Here is a 23,901-nt window from a genome sequence, read left to right on the forward strand (position 1 = left end):
TTTTAGAGTGTGAGTTATAATCTTGGAGCCATGATGTTACTTGAAATTGAAGTGAGTAACCAGGCACGGGCAGTTAAATTCCCCCTGGCCTGGCAGAAACAAACACGAGAACATGGTAGGTATCCACGTGTTCCACTGATTTATGGTGAAGAAGGAGGGTGAGATTTATGATCGGGCACACAGCAAATATTCATTGGCATTAACATTCAGAATATTCCTGTGTGACTGTTCTTTCTTGTTGAGTATCTTCTTCTGGCTTTCTTTGAGGGGAGGGCAGAGGTGGACAACAACTTCTCCCTTTGGAAAGACCAGGCCATATCGACGGACTGTCTGAATGCATGTGGACAGTTCTTGTGAAGTTGAGTTTTATGTCTAGACTTTTAAAACAGAACTGATTCATATGCTCTGTTGTCCCCTCTTTCTCATCTCCTTGAGTACCATCTAAGAAATATACAAGCATAAAAACTTACAGTTAAAGGAAATTTAGGGGAATATTTAGGGGAATTATTTCATCAGGTCTCCTTTAAGGCCTGAAGATGCCCGCGTGACCTTCCTCAGAAACATTCGTGGTTAGTGAATGTCAAAAAAACACCCACAACCAGATACCTGCCTCTTGTCCAGTGTTTTTTTTTTTAAATTCATTTTATTGAAATACAGTTCATTTACAATGTTGTGTTAGTTTCTGCTCTATAGCAAAGTGATTCAATTATACATATGTGCATTCTTTTTTATATTTGTTTCCATTATGGTTTATCACAGGCTATTGAATATAGCCTGTGCTATATAGTAAGACCTTTATCAATTCTGTACATAAGAATTTGTATCTGTTAATCCCAAACTCCCAATCCATCCCTCCTCCAATCTCTTCCCCCTTGGCATCCACAGGTTGGCCAGTGCTTTTTTTAATATTACACTTGATTATTATTAAATTCCTTTTACATCAACTGTTTACTGGCATGCTTCAGAGATGCTCTGCATTCGATCCCAGACCACTGCAATAAGGCAATTATCGCAGTAAGTCACATACATATTTTGGTTTCCCAGCACATATAAAGCTTATGTTTACACTGTGTTGGGTCTATTAAGTGTGCATACATGTAAAAAAAACAGTGTGCATGCGTGCGTGCCTGCTAAGTTGCTTCCATCGTGTCTGACTCTTTGCGACGCCATGGACTGTAGCCCACCAGGCTCCTCTGTGTCGATGGGATTCTCTAGGCAAGAATACTAGAGTGGCTTGCCGTTTCCTCCTCCAAGGGATCTTCGCAACCCAGGGAGTGAATCCCCGTCTCCTACTTGTCCTGCATTGGTAGGCGGATTCTTTGTCTCTAGCACCATGTGCATAATGTGTAGGAAAAAACAATGCACACACCTTAATTTTAAAATACTTTACTGCTAAAAATTGCTAACCATCACCCGAGCCTTCAAGGAGTCGTAATCATTTGCTAGTGAACAGTCTGAAATATTTCATGAATTACCAAAATGTGACACAAAGACAGGAAGTGAGCAAATGCTGTTGGCAAAATGGTGCCAGTAGACTTGCTGGCCCCAGGATTGCCGTGGACCTTCAATTTATTAGAAAAACTCAATATCTGTGAAGCACGGTAGAATGAGGTATGCCCGTAGTTGCTTGTAATTCGATTTAATTTTCAGTACCTATTTGACTGAACTTAGAGATCATTTTAGACAAATTACTTAATACCATATAATTGAAAAGACTGTCAATCTCCACTTTCTCCATCAAATTCCCACTTTAATGATCTGGAGTCAACAGTCCAAATGATAAGGAAGATAAGCAAAGAGTACTTTAATCAAAGGACTTCCCCAGTGGCTCAGCAGTAGAGAATCTGCCTTTAATGCTGGAGACGTAGGAGATGTGGATTCCATCCCTGGGTTGGGAAGATCCCCTGCAGGAAGAAATGACAACCCACTCTAGTATTCTTGCCTGGAGGATCCCAAGAGTCCCTGGGGTTGCAAAGAGTCAGACACAACTGAAGTGACTGAATACACATGCACCTGAATCAGAGGTGTATTTAATTTCACAATATCCAGAAGGAGAGCATGACTCTGTGGAGTAGTATTCAGTTCAAGCCCCTGGATAGAATTTTTTCTCAGGAACAATACAAAAACACCACAGGTGGTCAGTAACATGTTAGATAATGCCCTGAGAGAACAAAACTATTTAGAACTAAAATACATCTTAGATTTCCCCAAACTGTAATCTCCACTGTGTTATTATCTCTGTTACAATTTTTTTTTTTACAATTACAGGGAAAAACAAAGCATTCTTAAAAGTCTTTGCCCTGAGTTGTCTTATTTGCGGCCTTTCGACGTTTCCATATTTCTGTAATTTGTTAACCACATGTCAATTAAACAGCTATTCCCAACCAGACAGAGGTTTAAAGTAAGATATTGTTGAACAGCCAATGCCCTCATAGAACTTAGAGAAGCAAAACAGATGAGCAAGACATTGTGGTCAAGTGGTAAAGTTACACTTGTGGCTGTTAACAAATCTGGTTCTGTCAGGATCAGAGAATACTTCTTTACTGTAAGAGAGAGAGTGATAAAACACAACACCACCCCGCCCCCAACACACACACATACAAGCAAACAGAATCAAAACCAGAGCAACAAGAAGTAGGTCTTGCTAAAGGAGAACCAAGAAAATGTGTCAACTTTGGAACACAGCCACTTGGTAAGAATTTGTGACCACTTGATGTCACCACAGCAGCCCTCACTGTTAGTTCAGTTGTTTTTACTTCTTAAAAGAGCTAAATATTCCCAAACTTAAACTCGTGTCAAAGTCATGGAGGTCAGGTTTAAAATTGGGAGATAATGTAAAGAACTTGTCCAGCTTATTTTCCACTGAGTGGACTCAGGGCAGTAATGTGATTTTTCTAAGACTAAACAATTGTGTTCAAGCTACAGATCTAAGTTCCACTCTATCCCAAACCTCAGTGCTTTGGGAGATGGTGGTGTTGGACACAGATGATTCTGTGTCAAAAGACAACCTCGGACAGACATTTCTCAAGCCAGAGGTCAGTGTCCCCTAGGCCATTTACCCACGGTTTTCTTACCTTTTGACCCAAAGTAAACAGAGACCTCAGATTTATTCCTTTGTAAACACATAATAATACTTTTTAATGGTTAAAAAGGAAAAATCATCTTGAAAAATATTTCATTGCAGGAAAAACAATACCAAGTGAAATAACCCTAACATAGTACTGAAATCTTTCATATGGTGGTCAAAAATTATCTTAAGTGACAAGACATTTTTTCATAATGAAAAATACATTTAAAGACTCACTTGCATTTAATCTTACAACAATCATAACAACTCGAGTCTTCTTTTATTTAAATATAGAATCACCTCCTTCCACATCACTTCTCCTGACTGTACCCATTCTCCTGACTAGATAAGATTCCTCTTCCTGAGTTTTAGGTACCTTGTGCATCTCTCTGTCCTCAGGACCCTGCATCAACACTGTCCCTTCATCTCACCAGACCTGAACCTTCTCCAAGCCCAGGCTGCAGTTTCCACTTTGTATGAGCAGAGCTAACAATGCCTGGCAAAACCTAGCACCCAATAGAACTTTCAAGAGAACTGAAATAATTTAAAGGAGTTACAAGCATTTGCATGTTTTTTAGCTAATTATCATTAAATCTTATAGTGTGGAAAAAAATACAGCTTAGGGTATATGTGGGTTGTTAAGGAAAATTTCTCCTGTGGTTTTAAGGATGAAGATGAACCTGCCTATCTTTTCTGAAAAATATTCTTACCTGTATCTCCCGATTAGAATTCATATTAAAATATGAATGTGAGTGGGCATAGAACGAATAAGGAGGTTTTTTGGATAGTCAGATGGCATTCCCCCTTCAGTTCTGCTGTAATTAATATAGAATATAAAACTCAAAATCCAGACGTTCAGTGATGTGTCGGATAATTCGTGCTGGGATCTATTTTTTCAGTAATGCTTATCTTTCCAAGGGGCACAATTAATTTCTTCAGTAGTCTGTAAATTATTACAGAAATTACAAATCTACTAGAAAATCAATACAACTAATTGTAAATTAATAGATTTCTAAGTGTGAAGGAGCGTGTGATAATGTGGATGAGTTCTTTAAAGAACATGCCAGTTCCAGAGTCAAGGACTCAGGGCTCCAGCTGTTTCATGTGACATTGTCAAGTGTAAACACATTTCTTTCTTTTCCCCAACTCTCCCCCTCCACCCCCTTATTTCCCACTGATTTAGTCTGCCACTGCAGCAAATAACATTTCCATTAACCACCTACTGTTAAATCGCAGAGTAACTATGATAAAAAGAAATTCTAACATGCAAACAAACCAATAGAGTAGCAACTGGGGTTACCGTCTGTATCCAGCATTTTTTATGAGGCCTACTAGTGGTTCAGTGGAAGGAGACCAACACGCAAAGTTAAATAAATTGAGTCTAATAGCGAGGTCCAGAATGTGCATTTCTAACAAGTGCAAATCTGAATAGAGTAAATTTATAATTCTATACTTGACATGTTGAACAATTATATCTGTTGGCTTTTATAACAGATTATAACTATTATAACAGATTATAACTATTATAACATGTTGACTATTATATCTGTGCATCCATGAGTTTTAGCATAAGATGCATTATTTTCATGTAAATATCACATCATTGCTAATCAATTTTAGGCAATGATGGACTTGTCAATAAAAAAAGGTCTCTAATTATCGTAATTATATTGACATAATCAGTGAGGATGTATCACCTTCTTGTTCTGCCCTATGCATTTGAATGAATAAAAAAATAATAATAATGTAATTTGATATTTAGTTCTTTAAAATCTATAAAGTGCTTTTGGTTTAGTTTTGGTTTTATAGCCATGAATTAGGGCAGATATAAATATCACTCTACCAGCTCAAGGAAGTTAAGAAACCTACTCAGGATCTACAGCTAACTAGCAGTTAGTATGTTTTCACAGAACTAACAGTCTCATGCCTAGGGATAGGTACATAAGTAGTATTATATTTCAGTATGTAATGTGGTTCTGGAATTGTATGTAGAGTTCAGAGAGCTCAAAGTTTAAGCTCTAGGCTTGCATAATATTGTAAGTAGCACCTGAACCACTGGTGGTTGGGACTGGAGAACTTACAGGAACACTCATCTCAGGCGGAAACAGCAAACAGCAGCATAGGGGCCCACCACACTCGTCCAGGCCTAAATGGGAAGGAAGTCCAAAAGGGAGCGGATGTATGTAAATGTACGGCTGATTGATTTTGCTGTACATTCTATCCATACTATGCAGTAGAAACTTAACACAACATTGGAAGCAACTGTATTCCAATAAAAGTCAATTAAAAATAATAAATACTCATTATGGGACTTCCCAGGTGGTGCTAGTGGTAAAGAACCTGCCTGCCAATGTGGGAGACATAAGAGACATGGGTTTGATCCCTCAAGCAGAAAGATATCCTGCAGTAGGTAATGGCAACCCACTCCAGTATTCTTGCCTGGAAAATCCCATGGACAGAGGAGCCTGGTGGGCTGCAGTCCATAGAGTCAGAAAGAGTCAGACACAACTGAAGTGACTTCGAATGCATACTTGTTATAGAAACTATGTAAAATTAAGAAAATCATACTTTTTAAAAAAAAAGAATTAGAAGTTCTAGCATCCAAAGATAGTGCCTTCTATGTTCCTGTAGGCATAGTTTTTTTCTATCAAATTCAGAATTTTGATTCCTAATTTTTATTTAACATATTAGGATTTCCCATGTTTTCAAAATTCTCTTTTAAGATTTAAGTGACTGCATAATTTTAACAGATACACAAAGAATGTACATGCTCAACTATTCCTTCTTAGAATCCTGCATAAGTGTTCCAGAATTTTCCAGTTAACCATAGTTGTTCTATCTAGAGCAGTCAGTTACATTCAACACTTTGCACCAGTTCCAAAATATTTACTTTGTCCAGTGTCCTAAGCTTTTTCATTTTTTTCAAAGTGTTTTTAACAGAAACTAATGTCTGAGTCAGGGAGTGGAGATTTAAAATTGAAAGTGATCTAGTGCAGCCCACCATTTTCTGTTCTGTGGACACGGGATAACATGGCTTCTCCAAACTCACACATGGTTGACCAAGATTGCCGGAGATCAAGTCTCCTAATGCACCATGTCATTTATGCCAATGAGTCTCAACTCTGTTACACCCAATGGTCCTTTTTAACGTAAATATTTTCTACTTTTCTCTTTCCTATCCTGAAATAAAATTCATGAATGGTATAACTTACTCACATATGTATTTTTAGAACCGACCTAAAAAAATTTAATGTAATGGGAAATAAAAGAAATTATAATAAATGCTATAGCTTTAATGGAAGACCTCATGATGTCAGATGCTCACACCTGTGTGAGCATCCTTCGATCAGCATAAATGTGACACCTACAAACATGGAGACTCACCATAGATGTAACAGCTACAAATGCAGACTAAGACGCTTGTGTTATATTGCAGTTTGTATACAGCCAGTGACATTACACTCATTGATGTGATTTTCTGAACTGGTGAACAAATTTTGGTAAGATTTTACCAAAAAAAAGGTGTAATCATCCTTTGTTATATACAGTACTTGAATTTCTAAAAGAAATCGGTGTTGTTTAAAAGCATTCTAAAGAGAATTTACTTTTGCGTTTGAAACAGTTAGATTCAGGGCTCTGGTAATTATCAGCTGGTTTTCACCTACATAAATGTCCTACAACGCTCGAAATCCCTGTGAGAAACAACTCCTTATTGTGTGGAACTCTCCTGCATGCTGTCAATGATACAGCATCCTTGGCATCTGCCCACTGAATGTCTTAAACTGCCTATCATTTTGACAAGCAAAAATAGTGCCCCCACAAATTTCTAAAAATGCCCTTAGTGGGTGGCGTCAGCTCTCTTTAAGAATTTCTTGTTTAAGGGTATGTTGCCTTCCATTGCTACAAGAAGAACAGAAGAACATTCCAAACAGAGAAATTGGGAGAAAAGTTTTGATCTTCCTGGTGCAGTGGAGTTTTCTTTGTGGTGGTAGTGGTTTAGTCTCTAAGTCGTGTCCGACTCTTGTGACCACATGGACTGCAGCCTGCCAGGCTTCTCTGTCCATGGGATTCTCCAGGCAAGAATACTGGAGTGGGTTGCCATTTCCTTCTGCAGGGGATATTCCCGACCCAGCAATCAAACCCCAATCTCCCACATTGCAGGCAGATTCTTTATGAGGTTGTGTGATCGTTAAGTTTTCTGTTATTTTAAAGCGTGCTCTGGGGATTTTCCAGATGGTGCTACTGGTAAAGAACCCACCTGATAATGCAGGAGACATAAGAGACTCGAGTTTGATCCCTGGGTTGGGAAGATCCCCTGGAGGAGGAAATGGCAACTCACTCCAGTATTCTTGCCTCGAGAATCCCATGGACAGAGGAGCCTGGTGGGCTACAGTCCATCGGGTCACAGAGTCGGACATGACTGAAACAAATTAATAGGCACACACTGGGCACTTTCCTAGTGGTCTAGTTGTTAAAACTCAGCTTCCACTACAAGGGGTGTGGTTTGGATCCTGGTCAGAGAACTAAGACCCCACATGCTGCATGGTGTGGCCAAAAAATAAAATAATTTTTTTTCATTTATTTTTATTAGTTGGAGGCTAATTACTTTACAACATTGTAGTGGTTTTTGCCATACATTGACATGAATCAGCCATGGATTTACATGTGTTCCCCATCCTGATCCCCCCTCCCACCTCCCTCCCCATCCCATCCCTCTGGGTCTTCCCAGTGCACCAGCCCTGAGCACTTGTCTTATGCATCCAACCTGGGCTGGCGATCTATTTCACCCTTGATAATATACATGTTTCAATGCTATTCTCTCAAATCATCCCACCCTCGCCTTCTCCCACAGAGTCCAAAAGTCTGTTCTATACACCTGTGTCTCTTTTTCTGTCCTGCATATAGGGTTATCGTTACCATCTTTTTAAATTCCATATATATGCGTTAGTATACTGTATTGGTGTTTATCTTTCTGGCTTACTTCACTCTGTAATTTTTTTAATTAAAAAAAATTAACTGTGCTCTGTGGTGGTGAATATGGACACTGGATTGGGGTTGTGAAAAGATGGTCTGATACTCTCATTTCTCCCCTAAAATAATATCTCTCCTCACTCAGCCCCCCTTCCACACACACCTCACACATAACTTTTAACATGTTTACTTCATGTTTATACTCATGTTGTCTTCATTTTTCAAAATTATTCACTAGATCTTTGCCCTATCTTTGCATAAACCTCAGTCCAGTAGTGTACAGATCCAAATTCAGGTTTTGCCTGATAATCTTGACCCTAAGAATAATTCTCTAGCTACATTCCAAACCAGAGAGTTGGGTTTCAAAAGGAACATTCTAGAAATGAACATTTGGGCTGTTTGAATCTTACTGACAAATGCATTTCTTTCTTTGATGCCATGCGTTTTGGAATAAGAAATGACAAAAATCACTAATTCATATTTAATTTGCAGAATGTCTTAAAAATATTTGTTGTGCTGCAGAGCAAGGAAACATGCTGCTTGTCTGTTCTTTCTGATAAGAACATTCTTCTTTGAATTGCAATTTTACTATGTATTTATCCTTATTATTCAAGAGCCTGTGGCAATCAGTGAGAAGAATGTCTGCATCTCTGGTTTTATAGAAATTTGTGTATCAAAAATCTGCCATAATGTAGTGCTATATCAAATAGGAATATACAGTTCAGAAGGCATTGTATATTCTTAGCATTTTCGAGTGGAAAGAAACCAAAGCACTGTTTTGTTCTGGGTTCTCAATGTTTTCCAAAGAAATCTTCCATATCTCTCTTTCATTTCTACTTGACATAAAGAAAGATAGAGATGTTATGGTGTAATACTTTCTTGTATAATAGTGTTGGATTAGCCTCTTCTGTAGTGCTTAAAGCACTTTTCTGCTTCCTCATTTTATCATATTCAGCAAATTTGTGGAGCAGGACAAGACAAGCATTATTCCTATATTACAAGTAAGCACACTTAAATTTAAAAGACAAGAAGAAATTGGAAATATTAATAAGTGTGTGCATGCATGCTAAGTCGCTTCAGTTGTATCCAACTCTTTTCGACCCTCTGGACTGTAGCTTGCCAGGCTCCTCTGTCCATGGGATTCACCAGGCAAGAATACTGGAATGGGTTGCCATACCCCGCTCTGGGGGATCTTTCTGACCTAGAGATGGAAGCCATGTCTCTTACGTCTCCTGCATTGGCAGGCAGGCTCTTTACCACTAGCACCATCAAAAATATAAACGAGGGCCTGCACCCAACTACTTCACAGAAGAGGGAGCTTAGTAGGGAGCTGGGTCCTAGAGTAGCTGACTAGGGACAGCCAGGATGTCCCTGCTGCCACCTGACTCACATACAAGGAAGTCAAGCCGTGGCTTGCAGGACCCTGGGATCTCAACTTGACTCAAAGGTGCTCGTGTACCTCACAGCATGGCATGCAGGCATGCCATTAAAAATCGCTTAGGGAAACTTTACTTCTTCCTCAGCAAACAGTTTCAAGGATAATGTTCTTTTAGTTTCTGTGTGCTCAGTTGTGTCCAACTCTTTGTGACACTATGAACTGTAACCCTCCAGGCTCCTCTGTCCATGGGATTTTTCAGGCAAGAATACTGGAGTGGGCTGCCATTCCCTTCTCCAAGGGATATTCCCCACCTACGGATCAAACCTATGTCTCTTGTGTCTCCTGCACTACAGGCGAATTCTTGACCTCTGAGGCATCAGGGAAGCCCAATGTATTTTAACTCAGGCAAATGTTAAAATTTCTGTCTCTCCCCCTACTCCCCCCCTTTTTTTTCTTTCTTCCTGTGCATATATACCTGTGTGTGGGGTCAGGAAATGAAATTATAGTGTTGCTAAATGTTAAGAAACATACTAGCTACAGCTAACTTGTGACTGAGTGTTTCCCCTTCCCTCCATGTTTACTGCACATACCCAGATAGTTGCTGGTGGGAGGAAAGAGTGGTTTGCCCACTGAATATTATCTGAGTAACTATTCAGTGGCTGATGCACTTTTTAAAAACTGTGATGAGTTGATTTCTGTATCAAAATCATTGTGATTATGCAAAATTACCATCTTAAATAACACATTAAAGAGAAATGAAATCCATCACTTTTTTTTTTTTTTTTTACATTTCCAATGAGGAAAAAGGCAAGCAAAATAGCAACCAGCTTGGTGTTATTGAGCTTTTTCAGTTTAACTTTGACTTTTCAGTTTATCTTTGACCAAACGCAGAGCCGCTCGATATTTTACACATTTGCTTCAGACAACTTCCTCCCTCCCAACAGTGTGGATAAAACCCCATCACAGGATAGGAGATTGAGAAGCCTCAGTGATCACCAGAGACAAGAGATTTGACAAGCTATAGTCATGGTCTAACTCACCAGAACAATGAGTAGGACTGTGAACATCAAGTCATGCAATTGGATTAGGAAACAAAAGTGATGGCCGACCAGACATAGCAAGCACATGGTGTCTGCCAGATGAGAAGAGAATAAAGCAAGGGTCTTGGGGACCTGCTGGGAAAATAGGAAAAAGATATGAGATAATTGGATTATAGAAGAGAGATACCAGTTAAGGAACTTTCAATGCCCTGTGGGAATTTAAACACAGGGCATTGCTAATCCACTGTACTAAATATTGGCTGATTTACCTACCAGTGTTGTATTTAGGATGGAAACTGGCAGGCCACAGAGTAGGGAGCGGGGGTCCACCCTTCCTTGCTGTGTAACCCTGGGCTAGTGCCTTTGTTCCTCCCTGCGTCCGTGTTCTCTTTTGCAAAAAATAGACTGGAATGTTTCAGAAGCCCCTTTTAATTCTAAACATTCAAAAATTCTGTGATATCTCAAAATAACCTAGAGTAATGCAAATGTCACTTTTTGGTAGCCAGCATTCAAAACAACCAAAATAGCAAAGACTGCCTACAAGCGCCAGCCAGTGTTACCGTGAGCCCAATCAGACACATTTATCACTAAGCAAAGAAAAATGCATCTGATCTATTGTGCAGAAATCAGACCATCCCAAGGAAGAAAAATGTGTCAAAAGGTACTGGCTTATGTGCTGAAATAGGAAATATTGTTCTAGTTTCAGGTGACCTTTCATAGCAGGATCATTCACTTGCTGGTTACGCTGTCAAGTAACTTACTACTGCCCTTTAAAGGTCATTGCCATGGGTGTGCCCCTGGGCACTTCCTAATATATGTCTCTGATTTACTTCTTCCTCCTGAAATACACCCAATAATAAAGCATGCCCCCCTCAACACTCTGAGTCGGTGGGAAACATATTTCCCCATTGTAAACATTATTGCTTTTAAACATATTGGTGGAGGTGGGGGAGGGAAGGAAGGACACTTCATTCAAAACCTTTGTAATCTATACTGATTAGGGAAGTCAAAAGCAGCCCCCACTGGTACGGCAGGGGAACTCTTTTCTTGTCTGCTATAAAAGCACATGTAGGATTTGCTTGCCAGACACTAGTGTGTGTGTGTGTGTGTGTGTGTGTGTGTGTGTGTGTGTGTGTGTTTGTGCGCTAGTCTCTCAGTTGTGTCCAACATTCTGTGACCCCGTGGACTGGAACCTGCCAGGCTTCTCTGTCCATGGGATTTTTCAGGCAAGAGTACTGGAATGGGTTGCCATTTCCTACTTCAGGGGTTCTTCCGGACCCAGGGATCAAACCCAGGTCTCTTGCATCTCCTGCATTGGCAAACAGATTCTTTTACCGCTGTGCCACCTGGGAAGCCCTCGTGTGTATATAAACTCAGCTCCTGGTAAGCCTCGTCTTCAATCTTTTCTGGTTCAAGGTGCTAGTCCTAGAGAGGCCAAGTCATACTGAGTTCTGATTCCTTAATAAAAAGGCTAGGACTCCATGACTGGAAACACTCATTACGGGGAGGGGTACCTGGGGCAGGCCCAATGGCAGGTGGGGAAAATAAGACGGACAGGACAGGATGCCCAGTAGACCTGCCTAAAGCCAAGCTACTCGACTGAAGCTTCTTAAGAGCCCACAGGAGTAGTCCTATGACCATAGGTAGGTTTGCTCCCAGTTAGGGAGCTAGGGGGACTGGAGCAGTTAGCTCATTAGGAAGACATATAAAATATTTGGCAAATTACCCCTTTAGTAAATGTGGTACTACCTGGTTTCCCAAGTTACAAGTCAGCCCTCATGGATTATTTCAAAAGTGACTAACAGGCAACTTTACCTTTGACCTATGGCTACAGCTAGTAATATGAAGCAGTAGAGAAGGAAAAATTAAACCAACATGTTTCATAGTTAAGGTTGTATCTTATGAAATATAATTCATACCTATTATCACCTGAATTAGTCTCTTGGTACCATGTCTCTTGAAGCAGAATTTTTAAATATTTTCATTTTCATGAATAAGTTTCTGTTGTTTTTTTTTAAGAAAGTTTTTTTTTTCTTCATGTAAAGCCATTCTCTTTTCATGAAATTTTGTTTTAAAGGGGAAGGGATATTGAATTTCAAACCACAAGAGAAGGTTCTAGAATGGCCTGCACTGCCACCTAGGTGACTTTGGCAAACAATTCCTGGGTCTTATGTGATTGTCCTTTGTAAACCAGGGGGAAGCAAGTCACTCAGATGCTTACCTAATTTTACGAGACAGTCATAGCCTAGAAAACTGTATCCCAGAATGAGACCACATTGACAATCCCAGGGCCAAACTCAGGTCTTCCCACAGAGTTGAGGAATTTATTAATAGAAGGTGTGGGGAACCAATAAAAAGTCTATAAAATTAAAAATCTGAAAAGTCTGTGAGGATTTTCCCCAGCTTTCTTTCCCTACACCACTGCAGACACTTGCTGCAGACACAGTTACTAGTGTTATATTGGCTTGGCCAACCGATAGTCCTACTCAAATCGGGAGCTGGGAAAGTCAGTTCCACCAATGCTGAGAGAAAGAGTATAGGCAGATTAAAGTCATAGTTACTAGTAGTTCCTCTGTGCAGTAGAAGAGAAATCTTTCCTGCAGATATTTGGGGCAGAGTTTGAAAGGCCCTTGTGTCATCATCTTACCCAGCTTATTCTCCCTTAGTCTGACCATGTCCATCACAGCAAAAGTTAAATCAGGGAAATGAGATAACTTTTTAGCAGAATCATCATACGCAAAGACAGGAAAGTGCCAGCCTGCCTAGGGGGAAAGCAACGCGTTGCCCTCCGATTTACTGCTCCGTCTTTCATTCAGCACAATCAGCTTTCATGCCCAAATAATTTTGGAAAAATTTTTGTTTTGCCTTGTTTCTGTCTGTTTTTTTGCCTCACTGCATGGCATGTGGGATCTTAATTTCCCACCAGGGGCGAAACCTGCACCCCCTGCAATGTAACCACTGGACCACCAGGGAAGTCCCTGGAAGGAATTTATTCATTTAGGCTAATATATTCCTGGGTCTTTGGAAAAGTACTTTACCTTTGAGTCTTCAGAGCAGATGGCATGGGTGTTGACAGAAACTGTGTAGGTTTGTATGTATGTGATGCTGGGTTGAGGGGAGAAAAAGAGACAGATATGGAGTTAACAAAAATTAAATCCTACTTGCCAGGGACATGAACACAGGCCGGAGGATAGAATTAGTAGTCATGATCCTGGGAACTCAACAGCTGACCCTCAACAACCGGCAGGTTAATATTACCAACCCACCTGTGTCTCTGCCATTTACCCTTATCAGACAAAGAAACAATATTTAAGAGTTATTGCAGGTAATAATATTTAAAGCCTTCAACTAACCCCCCAGGTGTCTTTTATTTTGAAATTCAGTCAGCTACATTCCAGGAGAAGAATCTTAGTGATTGAGAGGTGTTGTTAAAATGGGACTGTCTGTAGGTTTCCTGGTCCAAGTCACTGAAATAAGCAGACCAGCTGAGGATGTTCTAAAAGTCCACACAGCTGGGGGAGGGAGAGGGTGGGATGAATGAAGAGAGCAGCATGGAAACATATACATTACCATATGTGAAATCGCTAGCTAGTGGGAATTTGTTGTATGACTCAGGGAACTCAAACCGGGCCTCTGTGATAACCTAGAGGGGTGGGATGGGATGAGAGGTGGGAGCGAGATTCGAGAGGGAGGGGACATGTGTATGCTTACGGCTGATGCGTGTTGATGTATGGCAGAAACCAACACAATATTGTAAAGCAATTATCTTTCAATTAAAAATATTTTTTAAAAAAGAAAAGGTTTAGGGAGATGCTATTTCCTTAGAGTTGGAAGCAGGAAGAGTTGATCATTATTTAGCAATAAAGAGGCAGGACTCAATAGAAGAAAAATATTGCACCCCAGTCAACTTTGGTTCAGACCAAAGTCTGCAGGGGCCTTAGGAAGTTCCTTCAGACAAGCATCATGTGATATTATTAATAACCAGAGAGCTAATCTATCCTGATTGCAGGATTAAGTGGGTCAAATGTCTATAGAAGAATATGAAATCACATCATAGATTTAGGAAGGTTTTATATTGTTGTGTCTTTATTTTTAGGTTGGATATTGCCTAGGACTTCTCTCAGGTACTTAAATAGACCTTGATTTTTAAACCAAGATTTAGAATGTGTATATGCATGCACACACATACACAGCCCTCCTAGGGACTAAGACTTTACATTCCCTAAGACACTTTAACAGATGGGAATTTTTCAGTGGGAAAATTCATGGCTGGTTAATTTGAGTCATTTATGAATAATAGTAGAGCTTCAAGCGAAGTAAAAATTCTTTGTAATTCAAGAGGTGATTGAGTCTTCAATGAGCCTATGCCTTGTGTTCAACTTCTAGGAAATACTGGCTTAAAGAAGATGAGTCTATTTTAGGAAGTGTGGGAGGAGGAGTGAATCCGTTATATCCATCACTAATCTGTGCTAAGCAAAGCTACAGTCCCTCAGTTTTTCTCTCTAGTTGTTTTGAAGACTATGGGAAAGAAACATTTTTTAGTCAATACTTTTATGACTAAATTAAATAATTTTTGTTTTTACTGACAGCACGATTAATCAAAGGGAAAGCAGACAATGCTTTTCACTTATTCAATTGCTGTTTATTGAGCACTTCCTTGGTACTGGCTACTGTATCAGATAGTAGGCACTCAATGGAAATTTAGATACAAACTCTGCCCTCATAGAGTTTATAGAGTAGTAGAAGAGACTGACTAGTAACCAGACAATTGCATGCAGTGTGATAATCGATAACCTGACTCCCGTTGTCTGAGAACAGCTCCCCTAAGCACAGGAGTGGACCTCAACAGCTCTGTGTTCTTTACCCATCATGATCATCCCAAGGAGGGATGTTCAGTTTTAGCTGGCAAGGTAGAATCTCTTTCTTGTCTTTCAGAATTGCGGTTGAGAAATGCTAGTGTATCAGGGTGGATTGCTTGAACTGGATAAATAAAATCTAGGGCCATAAGGATCTTCCCTGGTGGCTCAATGGTAAAGAATCCACCGGCAATGCAGGAGCCACAGAAGACTCAGGTTCAATCCCTGGGTCAGGAAGATCCCCTGGAGGAGGACATAGCAACCCACTCCAGTATTCTTGCCTGGAGAAATCCCATGGACAGAGGAGCCTGGTGGGCTACAGTCTATAGGGTTGCAAAGAGTCGGACACGACTGAAGTGAGTGAGCATGCATGCATGCAGGGCCACGAGAGAAGAGGTGTTTTATCTGGCATGGAGCTGCCTAACAGAAAAAGAGTGGCAGGAGATTGCCACACTCTGAAAAGAGGAAAAGAGGGAGACGGAGCCATCAGTAGCCCCGTTTTCTGATGGCTTCCCCGTCATTGAATTGGCTCTCACCTTTCTTGAAGCCTAAGTTTTTCAAATATGCTTTTGGGTTTCATGAGATACCCCAGCACATTTTTCCAATAATTTTTAGCTTGCTTTATTTAAAATGGGACTCCATTGATTATTACCAAAAGTGTCTGGACTAAGACATGTTCATAAAGCAATTAGAATATGATGTGATGGGATCACCTAGGAAAGAACTAACTCAGTTTTATGGGAATCTGGAAGGGTTCCCAAGAGAAGTGATATCTGAGTGGAGTTCTAAAGAAAGAGTAAAAATTAGCCAGGCAGAGAGCAGGTGGGAACAGGCAGAGCGAGTAGCTTGTGCAGAACCCAGAGGTTGGGTAACTTGGCACAGTTTAGGAGCTACAGAGGTTCTCTGTGGGGGAAGCACTGGCAGGGTGCTGTGTAGCTTTGTGGGAGGCAAGGATCAGTGTCAAGAGATGAGGCTGGAGAAGTCAACAGGCCCCATCCACACTCAGTAAAAGGCCCTTACACAAGGGCGTGGACTCCAGGAGTGGAAGCCACCTTAAGGTCTGCTCACCACAGACACCCTGGACCGTATTCAGTCTGGTTGCAAAAGAAAAGTTGGCCACAGAGCATCTTCTCTGGCTCAAGCCACTGTTCTATAATGAAGGGACTTTGATCTTGGTAAAATTCTAGAAACTGAAGTCTACCGGGAAATATTTATGCAATATCAACCAATATCGTCTATTCTGCTTTTCCATAGATGTCGTATTTGCTGTGTCTTGTGATCAAAGGTGACATTATGATTAGAAAGTGTACAATTAATTAAATTATGCCAGAACATGTTCAGAGGACTTCTGAAAACAAATGTTCAAAGTTGGCAGTGTCTCTCCTGAATGCTTAGTAACTGAGACATCTTAAAGTCTTGTTTCTCCAACTCACTGTGCTGTGTGTTATTTTTCTCTTCGTTAGGTTTATCTGTAGAGTTTATACAGATACAAATAGAGACGGTCCCCACCTGTGTTTAGTGTGGTTTATGTGATGTGTAACACACCATCAGGGAGTTTAGGTCTCTATTACATGCCATCTGGTGATTCAGTGATATGTATGTGAATAAACAGTGACTCTGCTGTTTAACTACTTAGTATGTGCATTTAATTAAGTGCACAAATTCCTACAGGCATGTGGTTAAAGGAGCTTTGGCAGATTTCCCCTCCAGAGGGCTTGGCACTATGTAGCTGAAACTCTCACTGGCATTGGAATTCCAAACATGCCTGCATTTGCAACAATAAGTAGTGCTTTAATATCATCCAGGCCTTTATCATCTCACATTTCAGTTTATAGCCCAAGCAGTTTAATAACTCACACTGAAACAGAGTCTGGTTATTTTAGATGTGCTGTGTCTGTCTGCTTCATACAAAATTATCAGTTATGAACCCCCAAAAAGGGGTGACAAAGGCAACCTAATGACATGGTATTTAAAAATAAAAACCTACCAAAATAAAATGTCTTTTTCTAAAATGTGTTGACCGAAACAGGGTACTTTGGAATTGCAAGTGTTTCAGACTAAAATTGATTGTGTGTGTGTGTGTGTGTGTGTGTGTGTGCGCGCGCATTTTTTAAATGGGCACTTTTACCAGTAGATAGTATTGAATCCCATTTGAAGTGGTACAGGGGGACGGGAAGAAGGACCAGGAAGAAGCTGGACCACCTCCAGCTCTCACATCTTCTCTGATTTGGGAAGAACAGATATTTCCTAGACCTCAGTTTAGCTCTGACAATCATATTCCCCGAAAAAATGCAAAGTAAAAGCAAATATAAACAAGCTGTGATAGAATGTCCCATTTGACTTGATCTTTAGACATCAAGACATCTGGTGACTAAATGCTTTGCTTAACTTCTCAGTAACTTGTCTGTGATTAACAAAGGGCGTGGGGGGCAGATTGGAGTGCAAGAAAGCCCCTCCGGGTATGAGCATCTGAGGAGGTCCGTGTGGAAGCGGCAGGAACACCATGTCTTCCAAACGGGCAGGTATTGATCTGTCTGTTGTTGGCTAAGAGCTCCCTGTGGGAAGGCTGCAGCAGCAGCTGTGGGCGTGTAACCATGGCGTGTTAAGGGGCTTGCTGAACAACTCCCCAATTAAGCCAGAGAAGGAAGAGACGGTGGATTTATCTTTCTCTCTGGCAGAGGACGATGGGTTGGAGATAAAAAAACTTCTTGTCTAGGGAAAGAGAGAGACATTGTCATGTAAACTACATCACTTAAAAATATATATATGATGCTTATTGTATTCCCAGTGCTTCTTTTCTATTGTATCTTCTTTCTGGAGACCATGAATCCCAGAACACATACCTAAGGGCTTTATAGACAGTTCAGGAGTTGAGAAACACTGTATCTTTTAAAGTAGCAGTCTCCAATCTTTTTGGCACCAAAAACTGATTTCCTGGAAGACGGTTTTTCCACAGATGGGGGATGGGAGTGATTCACACACATTACACTTATTGTGCACTTTATTTCTATTATTATTACATCAGATCATCAGGTATTAGATGCCAGAGGTGAGGTTGGGGACCCCTGTGTTAGCACATCATTGTATCTGATAGGAAGTGTTCAGATAATACTCAAATACCAAATTTTGTCCCTTAGAATATCAGCTGTTTTTTCCCCCTTAACTCGTGTCCTTTTTCTGCTTACTACCAGGAAAGTAGTAAATATAATGTCTGTATTTGCTGGTCCATGACCTAACCTCACACAGCTCAGACTTTCACCTCCATCACCTTCTTGGAAGTTCCCTTAATCGTGGAAACCCACTTCTTCCCTCTCTAGTCATTCTTGGTCACTCTGCATATTGGACTCCACAACTGCTCCTCCTCCTGAAAAACCTTTCCCCTGGGCTCCAAGGACAAGGCAGGCCTCATGCATCTCTTGTGCATGTACATGTGTACATGTGTGCTCAGTCTTGTCCAATTCTTTGCGAACCAATGGACTTCAGCCCACAAAGCTCCTCAGTCCATGAGATTCTCCAGGCAAGAGTACTGGAGTGGGTTGCCATGCCCTCCTCCAGGGGATCTTCCCAACCCAACTATCAAACCCACGTCTCTTATGTCTCCTGCATTAGCAGGCGGGTTCTTTACCACTAGTGCCACACGGGAAGCTCCATACATCTCTTGCTGCTGCTGCTGCTGCTGCTAAGTCACTTCAGTTGTGTCAGATTCTGTGTGACCCCATAGACGGCAGCCCACCCGGCACCCCCGTCCCTGGGATTCTCCAGGTAAGAACGCTGGAGTGGGCTGCCATTTCCTTCTCCAATGCATGGAAAGTGAAAAGTAGAAGTGAAGTCGCTCAGTCGTGTCCGACTCTTTGCGACCCCATGGACTGCAGCCTACCAGGCTCCTCCGTCCATGGGATTTTCCAGGCAAGAGCATACATCTCTTACTCGCCTCAAAACCTGGTTAATTTGGATGCCTTTCTCCTATTGGTTAAGTTTATGGCTTTCCCTGGGGTCTCTTCTTTTCCCTGGACCTTCATCATCTCATCTGCTCTCCTGAAACTATAGCCATGTTTTCAGAAATTCAATCTCATCCTCTCACTTGCTCCCCTGAGCCCCCTTTCTATCCCCTGAGCATACAGTTGGTGCCTAATACTCTGCATATGTAGAAACTGAACTCATCTCGATGCAGGTCTCCCTTCTCATCACACTGGCTCAAACCCTAGTTGTTTGTCTCTTTTCCCTGACTTTCTGATTGCCCAGAGGCCATGAGGACTCCTGATTGACAGAAGGCGTGAGGCCAGACCTCACGCTCCTTTCCAGTGACCTGGTGCAGAACATGGGGATGCCAAGGATCACTCCCTTCCTGGGAGAGGCTAAAGGAGCCTCAGTGACTTTGCCAGATCTTTCTGAGGCTGCAGTCTAAGCACCTCCCACCCAACCGCCCCTCCCTTGCTCCTCCCCTTGGGGTCAGACAGTGGTCATGATCTCCCAGCCTCCCTAGACTTTCTCCCCAGACCCTTCCTCCCAGGCGTTTCCTCTCACAAATCCTTGCATGTTTAGTCCTGTCTTGGCATTTGATTCTCAGAGGATCCAAACTCATACACATTCCTATCCAGATGGACTACAGAGTATCTTCGTAATGATTCTTACAGATATTTTTTCCTTTCTGTTCCACAAATCTATATGAATTTCTTAGGACTGCTAGCACAAACTGTGCCTTGAACAATGGAAATTTATTGTCTCACAGTTCTGGAGGCTGGAAATCTGAAATCAAAGTGTCAGTAGGTTTGGGTGTTTGGTGGGGGAGGAACCCTGAAGAAGCATCTGCTCCAGGTTTCTTCTTGGTTCTAGTGACAGCCAGCAATTCCTGGCATCTCTTAGGCTTGTCAATATTTTCTCACTTGATAACCAATTAGCACTGAAATTAGAAAGTTCATATAAATTGTAAATGTTCTGCACTTTGAATAACTTGACAATAAAGATGTTTTGAATCAGAGTTAACCTAAAATCATAAAAACCTATGCTGCATGATCACTGAGCTTTGGGATCCAATAAGCTATCATTATCGCTTCTTCCTAGAAAACTTTGAACATACTCTCAAACCACTGGTTCAATCTAGGTATGCAGGCTGGGGATGGTCCAGGTCTGGTTAAGGGCATAACTCTTGGTGGCTCAGACAGTGAAGAGTCCACCTGCAATGCAGGAGACCTGGGTTCGATCCCTGGGTCAGGAAGATCCCCTGGAGGAGGGCATGGTAACCCACTCCAGTATTCTTGCCTGGAGAATCCCCGTGGACAGAGGAGCCCGGGGGGGCTACAGTCATGGGGTCACAGAGGCAGACACGACTGAGCGACTAAGCACAGCATGGCCCTCCCTTCCATAGCCTGTTACGGGTTCACGGCAAAGCACTCTTGATGCCCAGTTCCCTGACAATCCTTTGCTCTTCGTGGACGCAACTGAAGACTGTGTTTTCACTCCTTTCAGATTCTTGTTACCATCTTCCGCTTTGTGCTTGCCTGTGGGTATATGTCAGTGACTTGGGGCAAAATGAGCTCACAGGAGATTTTACAACATGGTAGTGTCTTGTTGAAGTCACTTCTCATCCAATTCCCTTTATGTCATAAATAAATTAAAACTTGGCTTGAAAAGCCTAATAATGTTCACTGAGAAAATCCAGGCAGTAAAGAGGATGGGACAATCTAAGAACTGCTATAATTATCTTTAGGTGATAACATCTTAATCTCTACTCCTTTCTTCTTTCCTAGGTAAGTGATGTTTTCTCTTCGTTGCTTCAGGGAGTGGTGATTTGTCTGGTAAGTGTTTATTTTATTGTGCCGCATGCTGTTGCTTCAAAGCTGCATGTGAATTGCCTGAGAGAACCAAATAGCAAACCTGAACACGTGCGGGGGCTTTGGACATGCTTTACATTGAATGTGCTGGTATGTGTTCAATCTTTTTTAGATTAAAGTTTTACCCTGAGATCTTACTTTGGAGTTCTGTCATAGCATACATTGTTTTCCAGTCTGGAGAAGGGCCCAAGAGTTGACTGAGTGTGGGTGAAAACTTGGCTTTTACAAATTATTTTTGTGTGATTTTCTTTTCTTTTTTTTTTTTATTTGTTTTTACTTCTTTCTGCCTTTATTGAATATTTTTTGACTGCCTTCCATTCAGATTTTGATAAAATATAAAACTCCACATAGAGGCATTTTGTTTAAGTTTTTGCTTGTGTTGTCTCATGTTATTATAGTCTTTCAGTTTAATTGTTGCTAAGAACCTCCTTAATCTGGCATCTTCCAGTAAAACAGTTCTTTCCTCTGTAGTGTATTGAATGGTCCACGGGTACTCTGCACAATGTGGTGATTAAATCCTACTTTTTGAAAGCACTTTTATTAAGTTACTGGAATTGATATGTCCCTACCTTTTCTCGTGATTCTGACACAGACACGTTATTTTACAGATGTCCTTCCATAAGCTAGTTACGGAGAGTGTTGTTTTTCTAGGTATGTTGTTAATGCCAAGATTTTGCCTTTAAAAGAATGGCTGAGGAAGAATCCAGAAGGGAAATGAGTAACGGGAGAAAGAACAAGCATCCTTTGATTTGTAAATCAGATATCATAGTAGAATATACACAACATCTGATGGTTTTATTTTAGTTTTATGATAGTTGACTTCCACTCTGAGATAGCAAGGAAAACGCTGGACTGCATCGTCTGTTGCATTTAATTTGGGAAATTAGGGCTTTCTGTGTCTAACATGTACTTGATTTTCTTATTAGCTATTGGTTCAGGTTATTGGTTTTGTTAGAAGTTGTTGTTGCTGTTGTCTAGTTGTCGTGTTTGACTCTTTGTGACCCTATTGTTAGAAGCAGTTGTGCCTTGAAGACAGTCGATTTGGTTCCACTATATTCTGTTATCTACTCCTTCACATTGTTTATTTAAAATGTCTTGCTTTTATATTAATTAATGAACTGAGATATGTATGTTGCTTAAACAGCATTTTATTTAAGCATTTAGGTTTATCTGGTTTTTGGCTTTTGATAATCTCATCTTAAATATGTTTGACTTGTGTTTATGTGTGTTTAATAGAACGTGTTTGAAGAAGGGTACCCAGAGGTGAACTAAATTGCTCTTGAAACATTTAAAAGACTGTAGATGTTGCTTTAAATAACCTGTATGGGATGTTGACCCCATGCTGTTTTCAGTCTGGCAACAGAATTTTTCTATTAAAGGTTCTGGATTAAAAAGATCAGAAAACAGGAGACAGAAAGATGGAAGGGTGAGGAAGGTTAGATTTCAAACTTGCATAGGCCATTCCCCAGACTTTGAAGCGTCGCAGAGACCCACAGACATGTGAACCAAGACATTATTTGAACAGCTTGCTTAACAACGGGCTGAATGGTGAACCACATTTTAAATTGACAAAGTTAGCCCATGCTGGGAGTTTTTATTCTTTGCCTTTTGACCTTATTGGATGCCATAAATGAAATATGGTGGTATAGGTTTGAAAAGGCCTGAGCTTCTTATTTACACACTCCTGTGCTGGGGGGAAAAAATACAAGAGTGAACAAATACATTATATTTAACTCTACCCCTTAACTCAGGCAACAGTAATATAAAGACACTTTGTTTCCAGTGTATAACCCCATTTTGGAATGAGAGCTTCTTTTGTTATTTTTAAATTCTTCTCATTTTATTCAGGTAAGCCACCCAGAAAGGTCAAATCTGGAGAAGTCGCTGAGTTTTCTTTTCACTATAAAGAGAACCTGCAAATATCTTGCTTGAGACAAAGTCTATTTTAACTTGGCTTCATGATTTATATTATATGTCTTTTATGAACATTTTCCACTTTGAAATAAGAGGTACTAGAGTTTCTGTCAATGAATATGTCCAAGATGTCATTATTTTTCTTATTGAAAAATGCCAGCTATCTGTAACATATTATGACCATAATGAATTTCCACTGTTGGGTAAAAGTAACTATGATTATGTGAGTGATAATTGCGCAACACTCATTTCTATGTTGATTGAAAATTCTCTTCTGGCACTATAAGCTAAGAGATACTATACCTCTTCAACATGGAATGCTTAATTATGCTAGGTACATTCTGTAATAGAAAATTTATTGTATAATCCAAATATGATCAATATGTATAGAATTGGGCAGAATTATGAAAAAGCATAATAATTAATATCGTTGCTGTATGTGTAAGTACTATGCTTATAATATATAGTAAACTATAGAAATATAATGTGTCCTTGTCCTCATGAAGCTATATTTTCAAAAGCAGACACAAGACATTACTAGCTTTAAAAAAGATAGACAACAATACAAAATAGAATATGAAACATGGTATAGAAAACAAGTGTCTTAGGACAATGAAAGGTGCTGAAAATTTGCACATAGTTAGCTATGCCAAGAAAACCCTAGTTTATTTTTCTAAGACTAGTCTGATCATTTTGAACTCTTACCATACCAGGTAGAGGGCATTTCAGACTCGCCAGTTAACATGTCTCAACCTCTTCTCATTTGAGCAGTCTTAGATAAGTAGGTGAAATTCAACGTCCTATAGGTTCTGGCCCAGGTAATACCTGCTGTTTCTACCCCAAC

The 23,901-nt window shown here is 40.5% G+C and overlaps 1 protein-coding gene across 1 annotated transcript in view; it reads left to right on the top strand.

The window, feature by feature from the left end:
- The window catches only part of SASH1 (SAM and SH3 domain containing 1), a 983,107-nt gene that overhangs the window by 399,023 nt on the left and 560,183 nt on the right, over positions 1–23,901 (top strand). The window contains exon 2 of the mRNA XM_043457237.1: positions 21,060–21,107. Within this exon, the coding sequence (XP_043313172.1) occupies positions 21,060–21,107 (48 nt within the window). The remainder of the gene's footprint in view (positions 1–21,059; positions 21,108–23,901) is intronic.

This window comes from Cervus canadensis, chromosome 33, assembly GCF_019320065.1.
Source record: "Cervus canadensis isolate Bull #8, Minnesota chromosome 33, ASM1932006v1, whole genome shotgun sequence".
Lineage (NCBI taxonomy): Eukaryota > Metazoa > Chordata > Mammalia > Artiodactyla > Cervidae > Cervus > Cervus canadensis.